Here is a 20,923-nt window from a genome sequence, read left to right on the forward strand (position 1 = left end):
ATGTGTCACGGCTATAGCGTTTTTCCTCAACGCTATGAAATCAGGAATAAACAGTTTCCGAGTGGGTTCTCCAAGGTATAAATTAGTATAAGGATACCACTTCGTAAGCACGTCTTCTCAGTTAAACACTGTCGCGAAATATAAAAAAGTGCAGTTCTATTCACTTTAATCAAAAAATAATATTTTAATGAAGACGAAGTTTGCTAATTATTTAAGAAAAAAACCTTATTCGATTAGACTAAATTTCTATTTAGCTCGGTACAGTTAGGTTACACTTTATATGAAAATATTTCGCGATGTATGAAAACCGTAAATACAATTAAATTAACGTGTCTCCTAACCTAATTTGATAGATCAAGCATTTAGATGTGCCAATTTCCAATTGAACCTAAGTTTGGGATGAGAAACAAAATTAAAGTTGAGTCATCAATCTACTGGCCATTGATGGCATAACTATAATTTATAAGTATTTTATTGAGATAAACTGCAAAATCTACATCAGCTTGTATCCAACGGCTCTCTGCGACTTAAGAGAGTATCTACGAACTCCAATTATCTGTAGTCACCATTCAAGCTTCCAACACCGATCGATCTTTGTGCTCTGCTCATCAAACAGTTATTTTCATTTGGCTATGTAAAGATACCTACTCCAAGCACAAGTATCCTATAGTTAAGATGGTTGGTTGGTTTAAAGTTGTGTGATATATTTTATTTATATACAAAAAAACACTCTTAGCTACGAGGACAGGGCCTAGTGGACTGGACGATGTAACGCACAAATTGCAGCGCACTTTTGCGCATCTATGGTTGAAAGTAGTTGGGTTGGAAGTTCGAATGTGCAACCGACTTGTCGGCACGTCTGTATCTGGCTTATGGTTAGATTCAACATAATTAGGATAGTTATGTATTTTCGGCGTTTAATTGATAACACAACCTTGTAACGTATAAATGGTATTGCTCTAGAGGTGCTAGTCATAGATTAACTATTAGCAACCCCAATTTCTTAACTTGCGAAATAGCATCATTTAGCGAAATTAATTTTAGATCCTGCAAATATTGTATGTGTTATTAGCTGTTAAGTACTTACATAGGTATTATTGTTTTAGATGTCTAAAAGTAAATGGACAGTCCGAAATAACGGGTTACTTTATTATCATCAAAATTTTAATTATGTGAGAGTTATGATCTTTTAGTGTATGTTTTGAGTTAAATTAAATTGTTAACGTGAAATTTTAATGCAATTTTTACGTTATTTTACAGCGCTTGCTTAAAATTGCTAATTTGTTTTTCATGTGAACATTAATACCTATATTATGTGTCATGATGTTTAGCAAATAGCATAGCAGGAGCAAATTAGCATGCTTATACACGAGACTTCACCGACTTTGATAGACGAAGTTAAGAAACTAAAACACCTTCACACTTTACACGTTCCGTTACGACCCAATCCTTTAAATCACTATCGCAAAACGAAAACAATGAAATAAACAATAAAAGGTGCTTATTTTATTGTTTTTTGGTAATAATGTAGTTGCATATTGCTTTCTTCTCAAAATGTAGAATTTATTTCTTAGTGCATTCCAACTTTCAGCAAAAATTTTATAGGCGTGTAGAAGTAACAAACATCCGAACATAGAAATATAAATAAACAAATAAATATACTACGACAATACAAACATCGCCATCCAGCCCCAAACCAAGCGTAGCTTGTGTTATGGGTACTATATAACTGGTAAATAATTTTATGAATAATATACATAACTACTTATAACATTAAGGATAACAAGGATGATAACAAAGCTTGGGTATGAATCGCTCTTACTTCATAGCTCAACATTAACTAGACTGTGAGATGGTGATAACAAAAATAAACCTGGCTAAGTTTGACTATTATAATATTAAAGATAACAAGGGTGATAACAAAGCTTGGGTATGAATCGCTCTTACTTCATAGCTCAACATTAACTAGACTGTGAGATGGTGATAACAAAAATAAACCTGGCTAAGTTTGACTATTATAATATTAAGGATAACAAGGATGATAACAAAGCTTGGGTATGAATCGCTCTTACTTCATAGCTCAACATTAACTAGACTGTGAGATGGTGATAACAAAAATAAACCTGGCTAAGTTTGACTATTATAATATTAAGGATAACAAGGGTGATAACAAAGCTTGGGTATGAATCGCTCTTACTTCATAGCTCAACATTAACTAGACTGTGAGATGGTGATAACAAAAATAAACCTGGCTAAGTTTGACTATTATAATATTAAGGATAACAAGGGTGATAACAAAGCTTGGGTATGAATCGCTCTTACTTCATAGCTCAACATTAACTAGACTGTGAGATGGTGATAACAAAAATAAACCTGGCTAAGTTTGACTATTATAATATTAAGGATAACAAGGGTGATAACAAAGCTTGGGTATGAATCGCTCTTACTTCATAGCTCAACATTAACTAGACTGTGAGATGGTGATAACAAAAATAAACCTGGCTAAGTTTGACTATTATAATATTAAGGATAACAAGGGTGATAACAAAGCTTGGGTATGAATCGCTCTTACTTCATAGCTCAACCTTAACTAGACTGTGAGATGGTGATAACAAAAATAAACCTGGCTAAGTTTGACTATTATAATATTAAGGATAACAAGGGTGATAACAAAGCTTGGGTATGAATCGCTCTTACTTCATAGCTCAACATTAACTAGACTGTGAGATGGTGATAACAAAAATAAACCTGGCTAAGTTTGACTATTATAATATTAAGGATAACAAGGGTGATAACAAAGCTTGGGTATGAATCGCTCTTACTTCATAGCTCAACCTTAACTAGACTGTGAGATGGTGATAACAAAAATAAACCTGGCTAAGTTTGACTATTATAATATTAAGGATAACAAGGGTGATAACAAAGCTTGGGTATGAATCGCTCTTACTTCATAGCTCAACATTAACTAGACTGTGAGATGGTGATAACAAAAATAAACCTGGCTAAGTTTGACTATTATAATATTAAGGATAACAAGGGTGATAACAAAGCTTGGGTATGAATCGCTCTTACTTCATAGCTCAACATTAACTAGACTGTGAGATGGTGATAACAAAAATAAACCTGGCTAAGTTTGACTATTATAATATTAAGGATAACAAGGGTGATAACAAAGCTTGGGTATGAATCGCTCTTACTTCATAGCTCAACCTTAACTAGACTGTGAGATGGTGATAACAAAAATAAACCTGGCTAAGTTTGACTATTATAATATTAAGGATAACAAGGGTGATAACAAAGCTTGGGTATGAATCGCTCTTACTTCATAGCTCAACATTAACTAGACTGTGAGATGGTGATAACAAAAATAAACCTGGCTAAGTTTGACTATTATAATATTAAGGATAACAAGGGTGATAACAAAGCTTGGGTATGAATCGCTCTTACTTCATAGCTCAACATTAACTAGACTGTGAGATGGTGATAACAAAAATAAACCTGGCTAAGTTTGACTATTATAATATTAAGGATAACAAGGGTGATAACAAAGCTTGGGTATGAATCGCTCTTACTTCATAGCTCAACATTAACTAGACTGTGAGATGGTGATAACAAAAATAAACCTGGCTAAGTTTGACTATTATAATATTAAGGATAACAAGGGTGATAACAAAGCTTGGGTATGAATCGCTCTTACTTCATAGCTCAACATTAACTAGACTGTGAGATGGTGATAACAAAAATAAACCTGGCTAAGTTTGACTATTATAATATTAAGGATAACAAGGGTGATAACAAAGCTTGGGTATGAATCGCTCTTACTTCATAGCTCAACATTAACTAGACTGTGAGATGGTGATAACAAAAATAAACCTGGCTAAGTTTGACTATTATAATATTAAGGATAACAAGGGTGATAACAAAGCTTGGGTATGAATCGCTCTTACTTCATAGCTCAACATTAACTAGACTGTGAGATGGTGATAACAAAAATAAACCTGGCTAAGTTTGACTATTATAATATTAAGGATAACAAGGGTGATAACAAAGCTTGGGTATGAATCGCTCTTACTTCATAGCTCAACATTAACTAGACTGTGAGATGGTGATAACAAAAATAAACCTGGCTAAGTTTGACTATTATAATATTAAGGATAACAAGGGTGATAACAAAGCTTGGGTATGAATCGCTCTTACTTCATAGCTCAACATTAACTAGACTGTGAGATGGTGATAACAAAAATAAACCTGGCTAAGTTTGACTATTATAATATTAAGGATAACAAGGATGATAACAAAGCTTGGGTATGAATCGCTCTTACTTCATAGCTCAACATTAACTAGACTGTGAGATGGTGATAACAAAAATAAACCTGGCTAAGTTTGACTATTATAATATTAAGGATAACAAGGGTGATAACAAAGCTTGGGTATGAATCGCTCTTACTTCATAGCTCAACATTAACTAGACTGTGAGATGGTGATAACAAAAATAAACCTGGCTAAGTTTGACTATTATAATATTAAGGATAACAAGGGTGATAACAAAGCTTGGGTATGAATCGCTCTTACTTCATAGCTCAACATTAACTAGACTGTGAGATGGTGATAACAAAAATAAACCTGGCTAAGTTTGACTATTATAATATTAAGGATAACAAGGGTGATAACAAAGCTTGGGTATGAATCGCTCTTACTTCATAGCTCAACATTAACTAGACTGTGAGATGGTGATAACAAAAATAAACCTGGCTAAGTTTGACTATTATAATATTAAGGATAACAAGGGTGATAACAAAGCTTGGGTATGAATCGCTCTTACTTCATAGCTCAACATTAACTAGACTGTGAGATGGTGATAACAAAAATAAACCTGGCTAAGTTTGACTATTATAATATTAAGGATAACAAGGGTGATAACAAAGCTTGGGTATGAATCGCTCTTACTTCATAGCTCAACATTAACTAGACTGTGAGATGGTGATAACAAAAATAAACCTGGCTAAGTTTGACTATTATAATATTAAGGATAACAAGGATGATAACAAAGCTTGGGTATGAATCGCTCTTACTTTATAGCTCAACATTAACTAGACTGTGAGATGGTGATAACAAAAATAAACCTGGCTAAGTTTGACTATTATAATATTAAGGATAACAAGGGTGATAACAAAGCTTGGGTATGAATCGCTCTTACTTCATAGCTCAACATTAACTAGACTGTGAGATGGTGATAACAAAAATAAACCTGGCTAAGTTTGACTATTATAATATTAAGGATAACAAGGGTGATAACAAAGCTTGGGTATGAATCGCTCTTACTTCATAGCTCAACATTAACTAGACTGTGAGATGGTGATAACAAAAATAAACCTGGCTAAGTTTGACTATTATAATATTAAGGATAACAAGGGTGATAACAAAGCTTGGGTATGAATCGCTCTTACTTCATAGCTCAACATTAACTAGACTGTGAGATGGTGATAACAAAAATAAACCTGGCTAAGTTTGACTATTATAATATTAAAGATAACAAGGGTGATAACAAAGCTTGGGTATGAATCGCTCTTACTTCATAGCTCAACATTAACTAGACTGTGAGATGGTGATAACAAAAATAAACCTGGCTAAGTTTGACTATTATAATATTAAGGATAACAAGGGTGATAACAAAGCTTGGGTATGAATCGCTCTTACTTCATAGCTCAACATTAACTAGACTGTGAGATGGTGATAACAAAAAAAACCTGGCTAAGTTTTATGTGGGCTCTTTTTAGACCAGGGCGCGTTTGGAACTCAGCAATGCAGTTATCACCATCACTAACATGTTACATGTTAAATGTATGAACGCTTCAAAAGTGCCTGTAATAAGGTCTACATCAAAACATTATTGAATTTGAATTTGATAAGCACCCAGCCACTGAAAAACATTCATGTTCACAAACATTTTCCAGTTGCGGGATTCGAACCCACGGTCTTGGACTCAGAAAGCACCCTGCTTTCTGCCTTTAGTCCAGCAGTGGACTATCAAAGATTATCGATGGTGAAATGGTTTGAAAAACAAATAAAAACACCGCATTCAAATGTGAGTATAGCTGTTATGGCACAGTGTTCTAACTTTTCGTTTTTCACTTGCTTCGACGGTGAAGAAAAACATCGTGAGGTCGCCGGCATAACTGAAAGTTCTACATAATGTTCTCAAAGGAATATGGAGTCCACCAATCCGCACTGGGCCATCGTGGCGGACGGCTTTTACCCCTTCTCATTGTGGGAGGAGACCCGTGCCCTGTAGTGGGCCGGAAATGGGTTGATATGGTGATGATGATTGAAATGTACATTCGCACAGACAGGCTGATAAAACGGGATTTAAAAATTATCAGGCCCTTAAAATCAGTGTTGTCTTTTTCTATATACTTAGACGATAAGCAAATTAGATAAGATAGTTTCGATTCGCTCAGCCCTTAATTAAATATTTACATTGTGTATTACCTAATCTATCATCAAAGTTGTTTGTTATTAGTTTTACATAACTTCATTGTCTAATTAGTTTTTGTTTTGGCCTCTTCAGTTTTTTTTTACTAAGCCTCAGTTCATCGATAATGGAAACAGGGTGGCACCTTATAGAACGTGTTCCTATTTCGTAAAAAGAAATCTTATTTTGAATTTAAAAATTGTATTAAAACCCTTCCACACACACTTTCCGCCCCGGCTCGCGTGTGTTCAGTAAGTCAGGAGTCGGGACTCGAGTGTGTATTTTGACGACCCATTGAAAATGTTGTTTTCCAGTATCTGGGTGTTTATCTGTATTTTATTTATTTATTTATTTATTTAAGAGCACTAACAACATGCATATTACACGTTTTTTAAACATAGGACACACACGACTGATATGCACGTCAATGACAAGTGCACATAGCATTGACAAAGCGTCATATAAACTTAATTTGCAAAAAAAAAAAAAAATTTAACACAAAATTTAACTCACCGATAAATGTTCGGTGAGTTTTTTTTCTAAAAGCTGTGGGTGAGTCATGGAAGATATCGATGCTAGGTATCTTTTTAGATAAATCGTTGTATTTCGATACGTATACGTATATACGTAATACGTATAATAGGCGCTTGTTTTCCGAGATGTGATTTAGTAAATGGTATATGAAAAAAATTTGTGGATTTGCAACTTCTGGTGTACCGGCGCGGGACAGTCAGAGATATATGATTGAGAAGGTTGTTACATTTAATTTTGTTTTGTAATATTTTATGTAAAAAACACAGATCAAGAATATCCCGCCTGTTACGAAGAGATGTCATTTTAAACACTGCCAATCGCTGTTTATATGGCTGTCTGTGTGAAAGGCCACTGACATAAAACGCCAGGTGCCGAGTAAAAGCGCGCTGTATACTTTCAAGGCGCTGCGAGTGCACGCAGTAAGCAGGATTCCAGATAGTACTCGCGTATTCGAGGCTGCTTCTCACTAAGGCATTATATAATATAATTTTAGTCTTAATGGAAAACCCCCTCGTATTACGTTTTAAGAACCCCAGAATCTTCGCGGCTTTAGTAACAATATTATTCACATGTGATCTGAAATTTAGCTTGTTGTCAATAGTGACTCTAAGTCTTGGATCTCCGGTACATCTTGCAGTACAACATTACCAATTGAGTAACTAGAGACAAGTGGTTTTTTCTTTCTTGTATATTTTACATGAAAACATTTTTTAGCATTAAGAGCCATACTATTGACCTCACACCATTTAACTATTCTATTCAGGTCATCTTGTATCAAATTAATGTCATCTTCCGATTTTACGGTTTTATATAATGTAGCGGTTTTATATAATGTACGGTATAATGAGCAAGAACAGTTTTTCACTCCAGTTGTTATGTCGTTAATAAAAACCAGAAATAATAGAGGCCCCAAATGAGAACCCTGAGGTACCCCCGATTGGGCTAGGTAACTGATAGATTCATAACCATTTACTACAACAATTTGGGATCTCTGCTCAAGATATGATTTAAACCATTTTATAAGGGAAGACCCAATACCGTACTGAGAAAGCTTGTGGACAAGAAGTTGGTGGTCAACTTTATTAAACGCGCTGCTAAAATCTGTATATATAGCATCGATCTGCTGACCCTTATCCAGTTCTTTTATAAGATCCGATGTGAAATCTGATAAGTTCGTTTGTACGGACAGTCCGCTTCTGAACCCATGTTGCGCGCTTGTCAGAAAATTATCTAAGTGTTTGGCAAGCATGGGGTACACAAAACTTTCGAAAAGTTTAGAAAAGCACGAAAGGATAGAGATGGGGCGATAATTTTTGATATCAGTTCGATCACCCTTTTTAAATACGGGTACAATTCGAGCTTTTTTCCACTCTTCAGGAAAGATGCCTTGCTCTAGAGATCGATTATAAATGAGTGTCAAAGGTAGAGCAATTCCTGAGCCACAACGCTTAACAAATATGGGAGGAATACCGTCAGGGCCCGCACCCTTTTGGGGATCTAATGATTTAATCTGCTTTAATACGTCAGCTTCTAGTAATTTTATCTTTGCCAAATGAGTAAAGTTGCTACTTTGTTGCAATACTATCGAATTGTTATTAGTTGTATTACTATAGATAGAAGAAAAATGGTCAGCAAAAAGATTCGCTATATCCGTTCCAGATTTTATGAGTATTCATTTATATTATTCAAAAAAATATTTCCTTAACACAAGCTACGCTTACTTTAGGAGTAGGACTAGATGTGTGTATTGTCGTAGTATATTTATTTATTTAATAGAAATAATTTTGTTTTTTACAGAGCAAGAGATCGATCGTAACGTTTTTATTTGCATAGTGGTAGTCCTGGGGCAAATAAAGACGTAGGCATATAAACTAACACTATAAATGCGAAATGAACTGTTTTCATGTATATTATTTATGTATAATCCTTATAAAAATATTGATCAGTCGTCTAAATACCCAAAACACAAGCCACGCTTACTTTGGGGCTAGATGGCAATGTGTGTATTGTCGTAGTATATTTATTTATTTATTATGGTCGGTCTGCATACAAGGTCACAGTCCGTGGCCTCGTAATCCTTCGCTTGTGATAAATAGTATGAACCAATAGGTATATACTCATATACCTAAATTCAAGGTGATTTTGAAGACTGAATGCAATCTGGTGCGTTACCACATAAAAGTTAACTCTAGTAAACTGTACAAACTGGTCCAAAGTTAAATATATTTTGCGAATAAACACACGACGCCGCGACGCCCCGCCCCCACTCCCGTGTGTTCAGTACGTTTAGACTCGACGCATACGCTTGTGGTATAAGCAGCAAAATACCCTCGTCCAGCGCGGAAAGCTCAGCCTGTCGGGCGCCATTTGTAAGCGATGACTCCAAGATATTGCGGCTTAGCTTACTAATCTTGACATACTATATGTTCCTACACTGTCATCATTCTTGCTACATTGCGTACACAGGGGTACGCGTCTATCTCATAGAAAATAATTATTGTGCTTCGACCTCCCATGCAGCTTTAATGCAACCCACTTTTCATATACGATTTTATATAATATCACAGTATAATCTGGGCCGGTTTGGAAAAAATAATACATTTTGTATGAACAGAAAATACGAGTTCATATTTCGTATGCAAACTATTCCTCAGGCACATTCCCCGTGTGTTCATTAGGTTACGATTGGACTTATACTCGTGGCACATTATACATATTAATCATTTACACACACTTCCCGCCCTAGCTCCCGTGTGTTCAGTATCTTAGGGCGCAAACGCAACATACTTCACAAACACTTGCTGACCCGACTTTAGTTTTTTCAATAGTTTGGGAATCGACTTATACTCGTATGACATATACAGCATAACATACATATTTATCTTTCCACCCACACAAACTTCCCGCCCCGGCTCCCGTATGTTCAGTTGGTCTGAACTCGAGTGTGTGACATATGCGGCACCTTGCCCTCTGACAACGCGGTCAGATCAGCCTGTCAGCCGGCCATTTGTAAACGACGACTCTAAGACTTTGCAGGCTTAGCTCACTAAATCATGGTATACTACATGTCTTTAGACTGTGGTTTTACCTTAATATTACTATACCGAGTCCTAAAGATAGCTACCATCACCGTAGAAATTGTAGTTATTCGATAACTAGTTGGCATCCACAGTCTTTTAAAGTTATTGTACACTGCCACAGGCTTTCTGTTTCATAGATGAGAGGGATTTAACGTTCCACACCACCATACGGCTGCGGCTAGTGAGTTGAAGTTGGAGGGCCCGGGTTCGATTCCCGGCAGAGGAGATTTGGGATTTTTTTATTTCTGAATTTTCTCTGGTCTGGTATGACGGGAGGCTTCGGCCGTGGCTAGTAACCACCCAACCGAGAAAGACATGCCGCTAAGTGATTTAGCGTTCCGGTATGATGTCCGGTACGATAAGGGGTATGTGCTAAATATAACTGCAATACTCCCTAACAGGTGAGCCCGCTACCATTTCAGACTGCATTATCACATACCACCAGGTGAGACTGCAGTCAAGAGCTAACTGGTAGTGTAACAAAAAAATGAGTAAATAATTTTAATTTTATAAACAAGTTAGTACTTAACTGCCCATACGTAAACGGCTAGCATGGGCAGGAGACAACTATTATTTAGGTATACTCTTTATTTGCACACAAAAAAAAAACAGAAGAAGAATAAAAAAAAAAAACGGACACAAGCAGTATACAAAAGGCGGCCTTATCGCTTGGAAGCGATCTCTTCCAGGAACCTTAGGATTAGGAAAACAAAAGGATGCAGGTAGACAGGACCGGACTGCAGGTTGTGCAAATAAAACTAATACTAATACTTGAACTAGATTACACCAATAAAATAATACAATGTTATAAATATTAAAATTATAAACTAATATATACATTTACATATCATAACTATCATTAACTATCGCCCCGGGGAAATGATAAAAATTTGTCTTCTCCCATAGCTTTATGAACTCTAAGAGCATTGGCGCACATGACATATATGACACATAAAATAACATCCAAATAATATATGTCGCTAACTATGGGCCTCTTAAAAAGGCGCAGAGTCGCGATGGTACGTATATGTTAGGAGTATCTTTACGTGATCAAATCAGAAATGAGGTGATCCGTAGAACAACTAAAGTTACCGACATAGCTCAACGAGTCGCGAAGCTGAAGTGGCAATGGGCGGGGCACATAGCTGGGAGAACCGATGGACGTCGGGGTTCCAAAGTGTTGCAGTGGGAACCCCGCACCGGTAAACGCAGCGTTGGTCGACCCCCAACCAGGTGGACAAACGACATCAAGCGAGTTGAGGGGAGCCGCTGGATACAAGCGACCCAGAATCGTGGAGTTTCGTACGTCATACAAAGGACCTATGTCCAGCAGTGGTGGTGAAGATGAATATAAGTGTAACTATAAACGGGGATAAACTTCTCCTATTCCATGTTCCCGTGCTTTGGCAGTTGGACACGTTAATTATATCCCTCGTCAGGGGATATAATCGGGGGATATAACTTTGTCTGCTTTCTGTGCTAGCCCTGCAGAAAGAAGCCTAATTTTTCGTTCCTGGAACCGGAGAAACGAAAATTCCCAGTAAATTTGTCCGGGATTCGCACCGGGAGTTCCTGGTAACATTTCTGTTAATTTAAGGGTGCTCCCTCACCGGGAGCATTCGCGTGTTATGTAACGTTACAGATTTGAGCATTACATCAGTGAAGGAGGAGAACCGAGCATTACAATGCGCACCTTGTAATGATACAAAACGGGCATACATCAGTGAAGGAGGAGAACCGAGCATTACAATGCGCACCTTGTATTGATACAATGTGTAATATCTTGATACAACTTGTAACATCAATGCGCTTCACAGCTTCAGCGGGCGGGCGGGGGGCTTCACTGCCCCTAGCCCCCCGCCCGCCCGCTCAGTAGCCTACGTGACAGTGAAGTGAACGCACGTTGTCATAAAGTGTTTCTGACGCTTCGGAGATTTTTTTGGCGTCACGGACAGTTGTAAATTTAAGTAATGGCTTGGGACAAAGAGAAGACTCTATTATTCATAGAAAAATATAGGGAAATCAGGGAATTATGGGACCCTAAGCATCCTCAACACTTTAATAAAATAATAAAACAAGACGGTTGGGTGAAATTATCGGATCAATTTGGAATAACCGTAGAAGAATGTCAAAAGAAAATCACAAGCCTGTTAGCATCTCTTAGAAGAGAAAAGAGCAAAATGAAAAAAAGTGCTTCAGGAACCGGAAAAGGTGGGTAACATATTTTATTTATGTACCTACATCTACTTTAGTCATGACAATAACTGTGACAAGCAAGGGGTGAGTGTGAGTGGCGGAGAGGTCACATTCCACACGACTCGTGTGTACCTAGGGCATGTTTTGTTTGTTGATGATACCTTCACTATAGGCCATTTGTTTAGAAAAAATGTAAACTTGATTAGAAATGATCTTGATCAATGTTGATTACACTTCAAAACTGGGCATCCGCATACCTAAACAAGTGGACTATAGGTGCCTTCACCATTTATTTATTTATTTATTTATTTATTAATTTATTCAATTCAGTACATATTACATAATCTATATTTCAGGTGCAGAAGAAGTATATACTAGTACCTGGTTCGCATATGCAGCTTTATCATTTATACTGGACAGATATGAACCACGGAAGACAACAGATTCAGTTAGTATATTATGTATATTACATTTAATATCTGTTTACACAGGTTTTAAATATTTTTTAACCTATCAAGGCTAAATAAAGCAGGACATTAATAAACATTAAGCATATTCGTTTTGCCATGGTACTGCTCCTTCTTGCGAACAATAATTACTAATTTCTTCACGTATCTCTTGAGGAACTATTTGTGCTGCTTCTTGTTGTTCATCCAAATCCATTAAACCAGCATTTTCTTCGGTATCAGCCCTCCAAGATCCTGGTGTGATTACTCCTAAATTGTCCCTGTCAAAAGATCCCGGAGGTGTGTACAAATCCCTACTTCGCCGATTTCTTCGTAAGAAGTTATGTAGGTGTGCTATGGCATTAACTACTAAAGTAGCATTTTCTGGTTGCAATAACATGGGTTTCCGCAACACTCGGAAAACTGCTGACATAATGCCAAACACATTTTCGACTACTCTCCGTGCTCTACAAAGTCTGTAATTATAAATTCTCTCCTTTGTTCCTTTACGATGATGTCCTGAATACACTTTCATTATATTTTCTGATAATGCGAAAGCTTCATCCCCAATAAAATAATAAGGAATTTCTTTGTTCCGCATCGGCAATGCTCTTGGCTGTGGTAGATTCAAAGATTTATTCTGCATTTTAGTATACAAATTACAATTATTAAATACTCCTCCATCAGAGATTCTCCCTTGACAGCCACAGTTTATATATATTATATTGTAATTTGAATCCACAGCCGCAAATAGAACTATACTAAAAAAACCTTTAAAATTATAGTAATCGCTTCCACTTCTGTATGGGGCTTGCAGGACTACATGTTTGCCATCTATAGCGCCGACACAATGAGGGAAATTCCACTGGTTATTGAAGTTTTCAGCCAAATTTAGCCAACCATCTGGTATGCTAGGTAACTGAAAAAAAAAACCTTGTTTTAGATTCCTTGTGAACCTGGGACACAAGACTTGCAGGAGACTCGCAACAAGCCACCTGAAAATCCTGATGCACCACAACGGAAAAAAGCGAAGGTGGATGGAAGTGATGAAATAATGCACTCGACTTTCCAAATTTTGCAAGACTTTACTTCTGCTAAATCGGATGAATGCACTACTTTTGGGAAATTTATTACTGAAAAACTCAAGACGTACTCTCAAAATACTAGGGCCTGTGTACAGCACCACATTTCCAATATCTTGTTTAGTGCCGATCGCGGTGAATATGAGTACATGTACCAGCAACATGGATATTGGACTCCTGATTCTCAACTTTCGCGTAATGAATCAAACCATGCTGGACCATCAGGCCTCCAAAGTACACCCTCACCAGCAGCAGTTCCATCCACTGCAGACGCCCAACTTTCTTCGCCTGAAGCCAGTATTAATAGCCAAGAAAGTGAGGGGTTTATGCGTGAATTTGGAGATCTGATTGATTAATAAACTAGATTAATAAACTCACCAGTATATTTTCTTTTAAACATCCAATTATAGCTTCACTCACTTCTTTGATAATACAACTTATAATCTGATTGGACATTCTAAAAGTAACCTGCAAGCTTGAATAAGAATCACCAGATGCGTAAAATCGTAACGTAACAGCTAATCTTTCTTGCACTGTTATTGCTTGTCTATAATTAGTATCTTCTTTTTTAACATATGGTCCAATGAGATTTATTAAGTGTTCAAAATCCGAAGAAGAGATTCTTAAAAACATTTTAAGTTTACTTATGGGTCGGTTGATTCTTTCTAAAATATCCAAACCGCCTGTATTTTGCCGGTTTTGATATAATTCATGACACCAATATCGTTTCTTCTGTGTTTTTTTTTTACGTAAATAACAATGTCGAATTAATATTGCCGCACTCAGCACAACGACCGCTTCGTCTGACATCTTGCTATGAAATGCTGAAAATGCTCAAAGTCGAATCAATATTACATTACACGCAAATACTCGTCAGTCAGGGAGGTAGAATTGTAATGTAATGCTCAAAGACGAATCTATAATGTTACAGTACACGTGAATGCTCCCGGTGAGGGAGCGTCAGGGAGGTAGAATTGTAATGTAATGCTCAAAGACGAATCTATAATGTTACAGTACACGTGAATGCTCCCGGTGAGGGAGCACCCTAATGAAAATAAACTTTGTTAGTAAAAGCTAGAATTAAGTCCGTTTAGTAGTTTTCAAGATAAGCGCTTCCAACTTTAGACTGACTCATTCCATTAGCACTTGACTACGATTCCACCTGATGATAAATGGTGACTCAGTTTATGAATGTAGAACCTTGATATTTTATGTATCATTCTACACTATGGAATGAAAGAATGAGAAATTAAGAACAAACCGACCCGTTGGGGGCCGACCTACGCTGCGTTTACCGGTGCGGGGTCGCTATTTCAGCACCAACGTCCATCGGTTCTCCGAGCTATGTGCCCTGCCCATTGCCACTTCAGATTCGCAACTCGCTAAGAGTTCCCGACTTATTCTTGTTCGTCTACGGATCTCCTCATTTCTGCATACTCATATATTATATACTCCTAGCATAGCTCTCTCCATCGCCCGCTGAGTGACTCTGAGCCTTCTTAAGCACAAAACTTAGAAAAGCCAAAACGAAGCCGAAGTTCTTACTAGGCTATAACTGGTCTATGATTATGGATGTTAAATTTCAAACTACTCTTATTCAAACTTTGTCTACATATGACTTGAATCTCATGATAACTAGTCAAACATTCTTACTCCTATAATTAGATCATTAGACAGTCAATAAACCATAATCCTATCAGAAAGGTCGATTGTCGGTCTATCCGGAAAGAATAGAAGTTTAAACTTCATGATTTCTATATAAATTTCATGATGAAACCGATCGCCACTTTTCCCATTTAATTAACTGATACCGCTTCAACTCATCCGATTTCTGGAGCCTTAGTACCTACAAGTATTTTTCGCTCGCAATCGACAGTCGTTTTCGATTATGAAAATACTTGAACATCGGCGTGAAATAGATCTTATTTACATTAAAGCTCAAAGACACAATCGTTTTTGTATGGGAAGGTCCCGTCCAAGATAGACCCATCAAAAATTGTAACGTCTATTAATATTACCTTATCATCTCTATATTACAATGATATGATTACCCCGTCTAAGGCTGCCCGTCCACCAGAGCGGAGCGAGGCAGCGGAGCCGAGAAACGGACTAATGCGGAGCGCAGTTGCGTACTGTGTCTGGTTCAATTAAGAGCAGCGAAGATTTTGTGCAATCCTATTGGTTAATATTTCTCAGTTTCTCTGCTCCGCTGCCTCGCTTCGCTCCGGTGGACTGGCAGCCTTAATCGAGTAAGTACCTACGGAGAAATCGACACGTAACAATGAGAACTTAAAAACCTCACTAGCGATTTTCTCATAAATAAATAGGTTCCATCGGGCGTTAAAATAGTGCACTGTTTGGCTGCGGCGTTGAACAATTAATTTCTATAAAATGTTTCGAGTAAATAAGTGAAAACGTTTAAATTCTAAGACGGAGTAAAAATAACTGGCTCCTTTCCTTACAAGACTTGCGACTCTAATCTGATTCACATTACGCACATTTTACTTTGTCAGTACAGAGTCTAATACTCGAAAATGATCCTCGATCGCAAGCAAGCAAATCTTGTACTAAGGATATAGAACGTTTGTAAATCTAAAATCAGAATTGCAGGGCTTGCGACTTTAAAACGAATTACATTAGGTCCATTTTAATTTGACGATACAGAGTTTGAAATGTGAAAACGACTCCTCGATTTCGAGCGAGTAAATCTTGTACTAAAGCTACTCAACGGAGGCCACTCAAAGCGTTATTTAACATAATTATCTTTACTTTTATCACTTTCGAAAATCAGCTGTATTACAAAAGGAATAAGGTGCATAAGACTTGGGTTAATTTATTGATAAATTGGTATACCTACGGAACCTACTTTCTAGCAAGTCCTATGAAAGTTTTGAAGAAGTTTGATGGCTAATTAATCTGTCTACGCCGACGTCTGTCCTAGAAAGAGTACCGATAATGAATAATATTTTCTTTTTATTTCCGCTCTTACTATCGAATGCTTGAAGGCTAAAGTGGAAGGGTGAGGGAATGGCCCCCACACCGTAAACCGCAACGTTGTTTTGGTGGACAGAAACTGCTGTTTTTGAAGTTATACTTTTTTTGGCGCGTTGGGGAAAAAATTACAGTATTTTTTTACGATGCGCGCGCACACTGTTACAAAAAACCGATACCCTGACGTTAGCTATAAGGTTCGACAGTGTACACTTTGAATTGTCTACGGGCTCATTCCGGTGATATAATTGATTCAATTGTATTAAAATCTCAAATTTTAATGTTAAGTGAAACTTGGTTTTCCGATAGCTAACTAGCTATTAGTGTTCCAAATTTGTTTATGTTTATTATATCCATTTCTTTAATTATGTAGAAATATTTTTTGTGATATTCAAATGAACTTTATTTAACTAGATATAGACTATAAACTTTCAAGGTATGAAATATCTTTTTTCTATTGTAAGTGTCGTTTTTTATACAAAACAAATTTTCAAATCGATCAAATTTTTTAAAAAAGATTTTCATTTTGTTACGCCTAAGTATAACTTCTAACGCGTGTACATAAGTACACACACGGTTTTTTTTTTTTTGCCATAAAAGATAATGGATATTCATCGCTCATAAACAAAACAACACTTCGCAGGGCATGCTTGGAACACGTCGTGCAACGTACAGTCCTGTATTCATCGGCCTGAGAAGTAGGTGTTAAGTCTCATGTGACTGTAATTAAACTGGAAATCACGCTCTTGAGACCGACACACAGCATTGCAACAATGACGATAGGCGGCAGAAATAAGCATGGCGACAGAACTTCTCCGGACGAGCACTGTACCCAAAAAGCTGTAGAACTATTACCGTGTGGAAATTCCGAAAAGAGACCGCTATATCTATTCTACATTTTTGCCATGGAACTAATCGCACTATTCACATCGAATAAATTGTATTATTGCTCTAGCTAGGTTGCTCTTCTAATAATTTTAAATGACACTGTGAAATGGTGATAACAAAAACAAAAAAACCGGCTAAGTTTGTTGTGGGCTTCTTCTTAGACCAGGACGCGTTTGGAACTTTCGTAGATTTAGTTTTGAGTTTACGAACATGGCCGCCATCTCACTACTGTGTAATTCTGCCTCCTATGACCCGGGCCTACTTGAATAAAGATATTTTTGACTTCGACTTTGACTTTGGTCGCCGCTACCCATGGCATGCTAGGTAGTTTTTTTTCCTTAACACTACAAGTTAGCTGCAATTTCACTTGCTGGTAAGTGAAGATGCGAAACAAGCATGTTGGTTTCCTCACGAGGTTTTTCCTTATTTATTTATTTATACTCTTTATTTGCACACAAAAAAAAAATACAGAAGAAGAATAAAATAAAACATAGACATAAGAAGTATGCAAAGTATCGCTTTGTAGCGATCTCTTCCAGGCAACCTTAGGATAAGAAAAACAAAAGGATAACGCAGGCGGGTTGTGCATATAAAAAAATACATACTAATACTTAAACTAGATTACACAAATAAAATAATACATAATATAATAAATATTCAAAAAAAAAAAAAAATAAATAAATATTATAACATATCATAAATACATTAACAACAGTAAATACTATTACAAGTCGTATATTACAAGACGTCTTAAATGTATATTATAGTGGTATTTGACAGCTTAATTAAAAATACAAAGTGACTTAGACTGCTTTATGTCGATTCCTTCACTGTTTTAGCAATATATTTTTGTACGTCTGCACTTAACTTTATTAAAAGTGCAGTCTGCAAAGTGAGAGGCCATAATCGAATTTAGTCACAAAAAGGTATGCCGAAACCCTATAACCGCTTTTTAGATTAAAAACAAAAAACATTTTAATTAATTTAATTTAGATTACTAAAACAATAAGTTTGAAATGAGCGGCTGGCGTTTTAATTATGGAATTGTTTCAAGACAACTGCTTCTGTGTTTTGATTCTATTTTATTAAATTTTACGTTTAATTAAATTCCTCTATGCTGCTTTGGTAATCCTTCTAATAAAATAAATGCTAAACTGTCTGTTGGTTTGTCCCGTAACAGATTTTCTTTAAATTTATATATCTATATATTGACTATCCTCGGTGATAGCCTGGAGTTCGGCTTTCCGTTTGTGGAAACTGAGTTCGATTCCCGGCTCGCACCACTGACTTTCGGAGTAATACGCGTTTTACCTACATTCGTTGTGCGTGCCTACATTCTGTGAGGAGACGTGAAGTGAGCCGGTAATGGGTTGATGACGATGATGAGTTAAGTATCCTTACTAATGACATAAAATGCGAAAGTGTTTGTTTGTCCTAGCTTAACGCCCAAACTAAGCAACCAATAAACTTGATTTTTGGCACAGAGTAAGTTGAAAGAACGGAGAGTAACATAGGCTTTTTATCCAAGGGAAACTAACGGTCCCCACGGGATCTGTACAATCTGTAAACAATGTAATAAACGCGGGCAGCAGCTAGTATTAGAATTCAATGTGTAAATGAAAACCGAAATAATACTTCTCAGGCTTTACAAAATGTACTGTCTCTGAGACTTATCTGTGAAACCGAAAACCTAATGAATTTTCATTAAACCACTGCCATACTTTTTCCTGAAAGAAATCAGATACAACCTTACATCATATGCAAAATGAAAGTCATGTGACTCCTGTCACTTTATTAGGTACGTTCGCGTAGTATAGTAAAGAAAGAAAAGAAAGAAAGAAGGAAAAATCGTATTTATTGTCACACATTTGTGTAAAATGTTACATTTGTGAAATAAAATAATTGTTAAAGTATAAAAATTTAAAAAAAATGTGTGACAAAGGAGCTGGCTCAGTATATCTGCAAACTAAAACGCCGTCGTCGTCACTGAATCCTCGCGACTAAACAATAACAAAATAATCATAAAAAAGAACAATAACATAGAATATAATATATAATATAATATATAAACAAACAAAAGATATTTTTCATTAAAACAAACTTATTTACATCGAGAAATACAAATTAATAAACATGAAAAACTAAAAAAAGAAAAAACCTAAAATCTAAAATCAAAAATTAAATGTAAGTGTCTTTAATGTGAAATAAAGGAAAAATTATATAAAACTAGCTGTTGCCCGCGACTTCGTCTGCGTTCGTTAAAGTATTCAGTATCGCTAAGCCTTAAATGAGTATAGTTGTATATACATATAACATGTGACTGTCAATTAATTATAGATAAATAATTTGCAATAAAATAAAATTGTGACTTTACTTAAAGATCTAAGCTATCCTATCTCTTAAGTTGGACCAGACTGCTCACGGTGTGCCAATTTAATTTAAAATCGGTTCAGTAGTTTAGGAGTCCATCGCGGACAAACATCGTGACAGGAGATTTATATATATTAAGATTATATAAAAGTACTAAAAGGTGGGAATAGTAATAATTTGTTATTTTTTATTTATTTATTAGTAGTTTATTAGTTTTATTTATTATAGTAACTATGCGCGTGTCTGTCTTTTCGCTTCAATAGGGTTGTCACAAGTAAACACTTTTTGTATGGAAAAAATAATATGCTTATTTTGATTTAATATTCTTACAGGGTGACTTCTTATGAGATATACTTATGCATCCTTCAATATTATTTCGTAATTCTGTTGCACGTTGTATAGCCAATATTGTATGGTGCCGTGAGACTAAGTCCAGTCATGCTGAAAACCAACCTGGCAGTACACCGTTTATACAAACATAGCTCTGAGCGAAGTTAATCGATCACTTTCGGCTCAATGATCAGTTTCGGTCACGTTGTAGCCTATATAACCTCCTTTACCGTTCACGGATCATCTGAGCTATAAACAACGTAGGATCCCTAAAATTCACCGTCTCCCTTCGCATATTGATATGATCATGAATACTCTTTTTTTTCTATTATACAATAAAGAATAAAAAAGGGAAGTTACAGAGTTTTAAACATATTCGAGCAAGAGAGTAGGTACTTATAGGCTCATTATTCCGAGCGACAGTGGCTATAGCATAAAATTAAGAACATACAGAATCCTCATTCAGCCTTTATTGCATGCAGTGCATTGTGTCCCAAAACAGTGAAAACGGGGTCTCACTTAAACATCCATTTT

General features: G+C 36.3%; 2 protein-coding genes across 2 annotated transcripts; one reads left to right on the forward strand and one right to left on the reverse strand.

Annotated features, from left to right (window-relative positions):
• The first annotated feature begins 12,036 nt into the window (after positions 1 to 12,036).
• LOC120629340 lies at positions 12,037 to 14,189 on the forward strand. Its single transcript, XM_039898257.1, has 3 exons — positions 12,037 to 12,297; positions 12,639 to 12,730; positions 13,672 to 14,189. Exons 1-3 carry the CDS (start codon positions 12,057 to 12,059, stop codon positions 14,164 to 14,166), a joined length of 828 nt encoding a protein of 275 aa, XP_039754191.1. The 5' UTR covers positions 12,037 to 12,056; the 3' UTR covers positions 14,167 to 14,189.
• Positions 12,727 to 14,852, reverse strand: LOC120629339 (protein ANTAGONIST OF LIKE HETEROCHROMATIN PROTEIN 1-like). Its single transcript, XM_039898256.1, has 2 exons — positions 14,189 to 14,852; positions 12,727 to 13,647 (listed from the first exon to the last, which is right to left on the reverse strand). Exons 1-2 carry the CDS (start codon positions 14,618 to 14,620, stop codon positions 12,829 to 12,831), a joined length of 1,251 nt encoding a protein of 416 aa, XP_039754190.1. The 5' UTR covers positions 14,621 to 14,852; the 3' UTR covers positions 12,727 to 12,828.
• Positions 14,853 to 20,923: the final 6,071 nt, after the last annotated feature.

Source organism: Pararge aegeria, chromosome 14, assembly GCF_905163445.1.
Source record: "Pararge aegeria chromosome 14, ilParAegt1.1, whole genome shotgun sequence".
Lineage (NCBI taxonomy): Eukaryota > Metazoa > Arthropoda > Insecta > Lepidoptera > Nymphalidae > Pararge > Pararge aegeria.